The 10,160-nt window shown below is 35.6% G+C and overlaps 1 protein-coding gene across 2 annotated transcripts; it reads left to right on the top strand.

Moving 5' to 3' along the window:
• Nucleotides 1-691: 691 nt before the first annotated feature.
• On the top strand, nucleotides 692-9,207 carry YEATS4 (YEATS domain containing 4). Of its 2 annotated transcripts, XR_014175696.1 has the most exons (8): nucleotides 692-900; nucleotides 3,813-3,932; nucleotides 4,235-4,301; nucleotides 4,395-4,489; nucleotides 5,937-6,029; nucleotides 6,291-6,378; nucleotides 8,464-8,778; nucleotides 9,066-9,207. XR_014175696.1 is itself a non-coding variant. In XM_081956976.1 (7 exons), the coding sequence occupies exons 1-7, from the start codon at nucleotides 850-852 to the stop codon at nucleotides 8,631-8,633; spliced, it is 684 nt and encodes a 227-aa protein (XP_081813102.1). In that variant the 5' UTR covers nucleotides 692-849; the 3' UTR covers nucleotides 8,634-9,207. The 2 variants fall into 2 exon arrangements, 1 of the variants encoding a protein (XP_081813102.1); XM_081956976.1 differs by having other exon boundaries at nucleotides 8,464-9,207.
• The last annotated feature ends 953 nt before the right edge of the window (nucleotides 9,208-10,160 follow it).

Raw genomic sequence — 10,160 nt, 5'->3', positions numbered from 1 at the left:
CTAGATTGATGGCTTCCTTAACCACTACACCAGGGGTGTCCAAACTTGGGAACTTTAAGACTTGGACTTCAACTCCCAGAATTCCCTATCCAGCATGGCAGGCTGGGGAATTCTGGGAGTTGAAGTCCACAAGTCTTAAAAGTTCCCAAGTTTGGATACCCCTGCACTACACCAAACTAGTTCTTTGATGTCTCCTTTCAATTCTAGCTTTATAAAAAGCATAGGGAATAAAACGCATTAAATGAATTTAATAGGAAGTATACTAACTCAGCCTAAGATGGATCTGCTATATATTATCTTAATAATATAAATACATTATAATATAAAATTTATTCGGTTACAACAGTATCGCAAGTGCTTAAGTGTGACATTTTGGGGGAAGAAGCTTGGTATATAGATTTGAAACACGGAATTCAAATAGACGTTTCTCATAGAATCCTAACCTGGATTACAGAAACTTCCGAGGACTCAGAATTGCATTTATAAACTTACATTTGCATCCCGAAATGGAATACTTCACAGCCAGCGCGGCCGCCGCTTGTCTTCGCTTTCTAGCCTTTCCCTTTTATCTCCGGTTCGCCAAGCTAAAGCGGCGGGAGATCACGTGACATAACCAACGCGCTGCTTTCTGCTGGGAATGGGAAGGCGCCTCCAATGTGCGTTTACGCTGTTCTCACCCGGAAGCTATTGTGTTGAGAGTCGCGGACTTCTCCCAGAGCGCGGACGCCGGGTTGCGAAGAGAAGGGAAGGTTTCCCTGGTCTCGCGGTCGGTGGGCGGGCGGGCAGATGAGGCCGGCCTTGCCCTGGCTGCGCTAGAACGGCGCGAGGAGCCTTCCCTTCCGGTGCAATATGTTCAAAAGAATGGCTGAGTTCGGGCCTGACTCTGGTGGGAGAGTGAAGGTGCGAGGGCCGCTAGGAGGGGGCTTTGGGACCATTCACAAACGGCTTCCCTTCCTCCTGAGGGCAGTGTTGGATCCCAAGGCGATCGCTGGGTTTGGCACACATTTGGTCCCTTGGGGCGGTTTGTTGCCAAGCTTCAAGGGTACCGATTGGTTTAAGTGGCTTTGCGGAGTAAATTGTTTCGAAGGAGGGAACCGTCTTGGTTGTTGCTGCAACTAACACCGAAGGGTCTCCTGCAGCTTAGAGACAACGATTTATTTTGACACAAGTTTCCGAAGATTAAGTCACTAATTCTTTGGAAAGCTGTTCGTGCTTCACTTACCTTTCCTAGTTTTAAATATAAATTTAACTCCCTACATTTAATCTCTCTGTTGCTCTCCATTGGTGTTGCTGAATTAACTAATCGCGTATATGATTATATATTTCATTTCAGATTTTATGTATATCCTTCATTAGTTTATGACTTTTTAGAATTAATATGGTAGGTGTAAGAAAGAGGATGCTGAAGCTACTGCAAATTTTTAAGTAGTTTCTAGTGTTCAAAAACCCATATATAGTACCTACTTATGGTTCAAATGAATTCTCTATTAAATATTACCTAGTTTTGTATGGTGAAGGTGTAGTTTGCTGTAATACAAAAAATGACATTCAAATAATTTATAAGGTATTTTTCAACCAGATGCTGGTCTCTGGATTTATGTACAGGTTGACCTAGACTTTCGACCACAATTGAGTCTAAAAACTTTCTTGCTAAGTGAGACAGTTAAGTGAATTTTGTCCCATTTTACCACTTTCTTCCCACAGTTGTTAAGTGAATCATTGCAGTTAAGTTAGTACCAGGGTTGTGAAGGGAATCTGGCTTCCCCATTGACTTTGCTTGTCATAAGACCCGGGAACACTGCAGCTGTCAGTTGCCAAACATCTGTATTTAGTTCAGGTGACCATAGGGATGCTGCAGTGGTCATAAGTGTGAAAATGGTCACAAGTCACTCTTTCGATGCTGTTCTAACTTCAAATGATCACTAAATGAACTCTTGTAGGTTGAGAACAACCTGCATATTTTTTTTAAATAGTTGGTCTCCAATTTTTATAATTCAGAAGGTTTGTATCAAGTAAGTTTGTAACCTTATATAATTATAAGTATTGGGAGTAAGTGCTGGTACATTTCAATTGGATTACACAACCAAGAATTTTAGTTTCTTAGGTTTGAACTTTAAACCCTATTGGAACTACTAATTTGACTATATGTCTTATTGATTGCTTATTATTTTATCATGCTAAATTTTTCAACACTACTTTTATATTTACATTCTAACTTTCTGTCTTCAGGAAATTCAGTACAGATAGTCCTCATAGTATGACCCCAATTGAGCCCAAAATTTATTTTGTTAAGTGAAACATTTGTTAAGTGAACTTTGCTCTGTTTTACAACCTTTCTTGTCATAGTTGTTAAATGAATCACTGCAGTTGATTAGTACCCCGATTATTAAGTGAATCTGATTTCCCTATTGACTGCATTCAGAAGGTCACAAAAGGTGATCATATGATCTTGGGACACCGCAACTGTTATGAACCAATTGCCAAAGAGAGACAATGAGTCATAATAAAATTGATACTGTTTTCCAATATTGGTAAACATTGAAAACTGTATAAAGCTGAATATTGAAGTGAATTAAATGCTCATAACAAATATAATATTGCTTAATATAGTTCCATTGAAATTAGTGGTTCTGATATTTCATAACCATTCTGATTTCATTTATTTTAGTAGATCTAAATATGACTTGAGGTTAGATCCAGCATTTACATACACAACACTTAATTTCTTCAATTTTATTTATCAAATCATACATACATATGTAGCCTCTCAATCACCATATTCCAATATTGTGTAAACATAACACAATAGCCCTTCAGAATTAAAGTATATTAAAACATATTGTGTTGGAGGCAATTCAGTCATTCCAAAACAAAAATGATTCAAAATTGGGACAAATCTTGTTTACCCAATGTCTACGGAAAGAACCAAGTTTTCAAAGCCTTTCAATATAGGCAGAATTGGGGCTATCCAGTTTTTAGGGAGAATTTGGTTACAAAGATCAGGCATAGCAACAGATTATGCATATTGTCCACCAAATGACACTTTGTGTGACAAAATGTAAAGCTTTGTTTACCCTTTCAGATCCTATCAGTTGGGCAGTATTAATTGAGACAGGCAGTTTCAAAATCTCTGTGCACTTTGACATGAAAGGCTTAGTAGGTCAAACCAGCACCTTAAATTGCTGCTGGAAACTTACTGGCAATCAGCTAGAAAAGTAGCAGTGTCACATGGGTATTAGGAGTGGTCCTCAGGGCACCATTCTGGATTAACTGTAGTTTCTGAGTGGTCTTCAAGGACAGAACCATCTAGTGCACATTGTAGTGATTCAGATGAGAGGTGAGAAAGGAATGGGTTATAGTATGGCCTGTCAGTCCAGGAGTGTGTGCGTAGGAAAAAAAAATTCTAGAATTTTTGTAATTAAAAATACAGTGTAACTTTAAATCTACATTATATACAAGTTGGAATTCTTACATGTTTTTACTTTTTAGTTGTATCTCATTTTTACTATTTCTACAAATAATTCAAGGTGGCAAACATATCCAACATTCCTTCCTCCTCTTATTTTCCCCACAACAGCAATCCTGTAAAGTGAGTTGTGCTGAGAGTGACTGGCCTAAAATTGGCTTTCATGGCTAAGGCAGGACTAGAACTCATAGCCTTCTGCTTTCTAGTCTTGTGCCTTAATGATTAGATGAAACTGGCTCCTTTACTAAGTTCTGAAGGAAGAGACTGATCTAAGAAAGAATCTTTAACTTTCTGTGTTAAAGCTTCAAAGTAAGAATGTAAAATTATTTTGCTTTTTTCTTTCAAGGGTGTAACTATTGTAAAACCCGTTGTTTATGGTAATGTTGCCCGCTATTTTGGCAAGAAACGGGAAGAAGATGGACATACACATCAGTGGACAGTTTATGTTAAGCCCTATAGAAATGAAGTAAGCAAAAATATTTTCAACAATAATGCATTTTCCCCCATTTTTTAAAATTTTGGGTATTTAAAATGTTTAATTAGGACATTCTATTCAGCACAGTTAGATATAATATATAGGGATGTTCAGAATGTGTTATCATTTGGAGGACACACAAATATTGCATGAGGAAAATAACTTAAAATCTGTTAAAAAGTACTGGAATTAATGGAATGCTGTGTGACAAAGAGACTAGAAGGTACATTGAAACAGTATAAAACATAACTATGGTACATATGTAAATTCTTATTGGCTCTTTTTAATTTTAGGATATGTCTGCTTATGTAAAGAAAATCCAGTTCAAGTTACATGAAAGCTATGGTAATCCACTGAGAGGTATGATTTAAACAGTCTTAGATGAAAGAAGAATGGTTTCATTATTTTTCAAAGTTGGATTATCTAATATTTAGTGTTTTCCTCCTTTTTTAGTGGTAACTAAACCACCATATGAGATCACTGAAACAGGTTGGGGTGAATTTGAAATCATCATTAAGATATTCTTTATTGATCCTAATGAAAGGCCGGTAAGTAGTTTTTCCAATGCAAATGGCAATACTAATTTTTGTTTGTTTTTTTAAATATTTTTTATTATACAGTTTTTTAAAACAAAAAAAGAAACAACTAACTATTTCCTTCTATAAAACATTTCCATATATGTATACATCCATTATATATGCATTTCCCCCATACTCCATTATGCCATTATCTATAAATTTAATTCCAGTGTTTTTATACATACAAATATATTCATTTCTTGAGTTAGTCATTCATTGTATGTCATTTCCATTTATACATATTTATTACTAATTTCTAACTCCTGTATCTTCTTCGTTTAATCTTTCCTTAAGCTTTACACCTGTCCTCTAACATTTATACCATTCATTCCATACCTTATAATAATCTATTTCTCTTTTATCTTTGATCTCTTTTGTGAGGCTGTCCATCTCTGAACACTCTAGGACTTTCCTTATCACCCCTTCCTCTGATGGAGCAAAATTATTATTCCATTTTTGTGCATATATAATTCTGGCTGCCGTTATTATATGTAAAATTAGATATTGTGTTTTTTAATCATATTTCCCTGTCAATATTCCCAATAAAAATAATTCCAGTTTCATGTCTGTTTGCTGCTTGGTTATTTCTTTGAGCCATATTCAGTTTTATACATCTGATTACCTTGAAGAAGTCACATTCTATTTCAGCTAAGCTAAAATGTGGTAGGTCATGTATAAATTGCTAGTATTTGTTGGAAAGGAATTTTAACAGTAGTGAATTTTGTGCTAAGGTTAAAGAAAAGCCAGCTGAATTGTTTTAAGCCATGTTTAGAGAAAAAACACTAGCTGAGAGAGAGTTTAACTGGGTATAGCTGTATGTGTTTCAACATGACTTTTTAAACATTCTGTGAAAGTGGATTACATATGTCACCAATTCCTAAAGCAGTCAATGACTATAATTCTTCTCACGATATAATCATAAGTAAATTATTTGTGATTGACATGTGGTTCAGTTTAACTGGAGTTTGGCTGGAATTTTGAGAACCACATGAAGAGTGCATCCTGTTTAAAATAACAGTTGGGAAAATATTGAAAAGTTTTACCTATATTTAGAGGATGAATCACTTAAATGTATTACTTTGGGCTTTGTCTCTGGGAATAATACAACAATTATGTTTGGCAAATTATGAGGAAACAAATATTTTGCAGCATAATCTTAAAATGGTTCCCTGTGTCTCTACAAAAAATAAATGTCAGTAATGAAGGTTAAAAGGTTTTGCCTTCTGAAAAAAATGTCAGTAAATAGTGTTATTCCATCGCAGATGACCTGTAATTACTAATTCATTTAAGTTTATTAATTTTTGTCTATATAAAGTAAGTTTTCAGTTTCTTGGCAAACTGAAATGTAAAATATTCGATTTCTGTTCTATTGTTTGATTTGTATATTTGGTAGTAACCAGATTTCTTTATTGCACAGGTGACTCTCTATCATTTACTGAAGCTGTTTCAGTCTGATACAAATGCCATTTTGGGAAAGAAAACTGTTGTTTCTGAATTTTATGATGAGATGGTAAGATAACAAAAAATTACATCAACTTTTGCATGATAGTCTCCTCTTCTTCCACTTTCCTTTTCAAACTCTTAATAGTCTGAATCTGTCCAGAGAGTGGTTCCCCAAATTTTTTGCTGCATGTTGGATATACAGGAGGAAAGATCCGTTATATTGGAATATTCTAGTAACCAAATTAGATAATTACATATATTGTCCGTTTTACTGTGAAACATTACATAGTCAGGCAAATAATAGAAATGTATTACTTTTCTCCAATAGATTTTTCAGGATCCTACTGCTATGATGCAGCAACTGCTAACTACATCTCGTCAGTTAACACTTGGTGCTTATAAGCATGAAACAGAATGTAAGTGCTGAACGCCAAGATTTCAGTAACCTGTGTTGATTTTAGATAAACTAAAACTTGATTTTAAAGACCCTCTTTCCGAACATTATTGTATGACTTAAACAAGATCTGCACTTTAGCTTTGGCTTTCATGAAAATTATATTTTACTTAAAAAACCTTCTCAGTCTATAATAGTATTTTAGTCCAGATGGAGAAAAGTAAATATGGAAAGGTTAGTTCTGAATAATCATCATATTTTAGTCCTATATGGTCTTTATAGAATTTTACTATTTAAGGTCATGCTCCTCAAACTTTGTTGTGTTATGAACCCCTAGAATAATTAATTGTGAGCACTCTACTATTTATCATTCATCTTTTTGGAAGCTATGTGTGTGTCTATTTGTGTTATAGAAAGCAACATTGTGTTAACCTGCATAGGAAAATACAAAGAGCTTCTGTCTATGGGAATTAAAGTTGTGTGGTAATATTATAGATAGATGATTAAGTATGTGCCATCAAATTGGTGTCTGCTCTTAGCAACCACATGGATAGATTTTCACCAATAAGCTTTCTCCTCACCCTGGATCTTCATGTCTTCTAATGGTGCACCCATCACCAAGTCTGTCTACCTTGCTGCCAGTCATTGACTTCTATTTCTCCTTGTCTCAGCATTATAAACTTCTCCAGAGAACTAGGTCTTTGTGAATCTGGTCATTTGTGATTTAATGAGAACCTTAGGTTGGTTGCTTTGATGATAGGTTTGGAGTTTCTTTGGGTGGGGGGGTTCTCTGTAGTATTCCGAGGAGTCCTCTCTAACATCAAAGTTCAAAAGTATCAATAGTTTTTCTATTCTACTTCTTCAAAGTGTATTGATATACAAAATAAATAAAAAAAACATACCCCACCACTCTTGCCCAGAATTTTTCTATAATATCACTGCCTGATCTATTTAAACTTTCATGGTGGTTCATTCATATAACTTGCCGATCAAGCAAATAAATCCCTTATCTGTAGCATTAGGCTGAGGTGATAGTTGGCTGGATTTGTTTTGTTCCTTTTTTAAAAAGAGGATTCCTGCACTATTCACCTAATTATGGGAAAGCTATTTATATAACATTAATATGAGGATAGCTAACCACAGTGCCCTCCAATTTGAGGCCTTCAATTTGAAATCTCTTAGTATCAGGTCCATCCCCAGCAATTTAATTCTGCCTCTTGATGAACATTTGAATTGACCACCTTATTGATGAGCCATTCTGAAGCAGATGGTGAAATGTCTTTATTTCTTCCTGCCCTTGTCTTTTTTCTTCCTGCTCAAGTAAGCATTTAGAAAAAATGACTCACTCAAGCAGAAGAGAAGCCAAGTCTCAATTAGTATAGTATTTCTTTAGATAACTAGAAACCCTTTTTATTTATCATTCTCCGGCTGTTGTATAGACAGAGGGTTTCAGGCTATTACATAGCTTATTTTAGAGGTTCATAATTAACTACTAGTGTAGTAGTAATAGTGGCTGTTGCTTGTAGCATCAATAGGCTGAGTAATTTATTTTGCACTGTAATTAAGCTGAGACAAGGATCACAATCTTTCCCAGAAAAGGCTACTGAATCCTTTTCCTTCAGAAATCTAGAAAGAACTGCCCTTGAAAGAGAGGCAAGGGAGCGAATTTTGATCCTGGCTAGGTCACTTTTGGGCTATGGTAGGAGGTGTTGTTGTGAGCACAACACATTGAAGGTCTGGAATCTACGATGCCCTTGTGCCAGCAGCTTGGTAAAAACCATATGTGTCCAGCAAAATGCAACACCCTCAGGGCTTCCAATCTATTGTTGGAGAACTTTTGATTTATGCAGATTATGCCAACTTTGTATTGAAGATAAGATAATCCAGTTGTTTTGGAGTCCTAAAATGATAATTTTATTGCAGCTACAATTTAAAGGCATTGTATGTTAAAAATATAGTTTGCATGGTACTAGCAACAGTAGCACATGGTGCTTGGTCCATAATGTTTTAATGTTTTTGATTCAAAATAACAAAGACTGTGCCTTTCTAAACATTGAAAAAAATATTGAAAAAAATAATTAAAGTACTATCTATATTTGTCTTCCAGTTGCCAGTGTAGAAGTAAAAACTCGAGAGAAGTTGGAAGCTGCTAAGAAGAAGACCAGCTTTGAGATTGCAGAACTTAAAGAAAGATTAAAAGCAAGCCGTGAAACTATCAACTGTCTAAAAAATGAAATAAGGAAGCTTGAGGATGATGATCAATCTAAAGATATATAATACCTATTTACTACTTTAAGAGACTTCACATGAAACCTATTTTGATCATGGAACCAATAACACAATTCCTTTTCTGGGAAGAATTGCATATAGGCATTCTGGAGATTTTTTTTTTTTTTTTTTGTGGACAAAAGGAAAAAATTCAGTATGTGACATTTCACTAAGTATTTTCTTTTAGAAAATAAGCAATATTTTCATGGTTTTAAGTTGCAGTTGTTATTTTTAAAATTGACTCTCTAAAGAAAAAAAGAATATATTGCTGTTACAACTTGTTCATGTTCTGATGTATTGAGTATATGAAATCCTTCTATGATATTGTTATTAAGTGTGTTATCAAAATTCTACTTATTTACATAAACCATCACTACCTTAAGGAGAAATAAAACTGTATTATAGGCAGCTAAACCAAGTCTTCTATTATTTTGTTTCCAGATTTCTCAGAAACCTGAGATAGAACTGTACAAAGATATATCAATGGTAAGTTTACCCTTACAGAGGATAAAACTGATCATGACTCTTATTTGGAAACTCTTGTCTGTTCTAGAGTTCCAGTAATAAAAGTAATATGTGAAAATTTGTATATTTTCTTTAATATTAAACTATGATAAAGTATATAATTTTATATAAACAGGAAGGCAGTTGAAAACAAAGGTTCATGAACATCAACTAGCAGTTAAACAGCACGACCAAAATTCTCTGATCTCAAACTACATTGATAATACCAGTTCGATTGGGAAGGAACAAAAATCATTGGCCATGCCAGCACCCACCATATATGTGAATTTATTGAAGCCTGGTATTCTACCAAAGGAGCAATTGACAAGCATATTGAGATCCAACATATGAATATGTAAGAAACCAGACCATTCAAACAACCAATCAACAAGAGAACTAATCAGCTGCTCAGAATTTAAATATAGCACCAAACGAACAACCATTCATATAACCAACTGTCTAAACTAGCACACAAGACATAAGCTAAGGATAATAGGACAAGAAAATCCTGATGATGTTACCTAGTCTGGTAACAAAACGTTCAGAAATGACCGTATTTTTGGGAGTATAAGATGCACTTTTCCCCCACTAAAGAGGGTGAAAATTTGGGTGTGTCTTATACACCGAATGTAGCCCTGCCCACCCGCCGACCCCCACCCTTCAGCCTCCACATGTTATGTTTTAGACCTGTTCCAGGCTGCAGGGATTGCCACAGACCCATCACCCCTTCCATGGCTTGTTTTTGGCTTCTGCACCTCACATTTTCAGTCTCTGAATGCTTTGAGACCTGTTCAAGGCTTCTGGGGTCGCCAGAGCACACTGCCACCGATCACCACCTGCACGCATTCCGTTTCTGGCCTCTGTGCATCACGTTTTAGGCCTCTGCATGCCCCGTTTTTGTCCTCTGCATGTCGTGTTTTCTGGTGGAAATTTTTTTAAAAAACTGAAATATCACGTTGGCATAAGTATTCAGACCCTTCACTCAATACCCAGGGGGAGAGCCTTCTCTGTGGGAGCGCCTTCCCTCTGGAA

This window comes from Natrix helvetica (assembly GCF_964273705.1).
Source record: "Natrix helvetica genome assembly, chromosome: 6".
Taxonomy (NCBI): domain Eukaryota; kingdom Metazoa; phylum Chordata; class Lepidosauria; order Squamata; family Natricidae; genus Natrix; species Natrix helvetica.
Note: the sequence above shows the minus strand (reverse complement) of the source record. Positions and strands in the feature narration are given on the sequence as shown.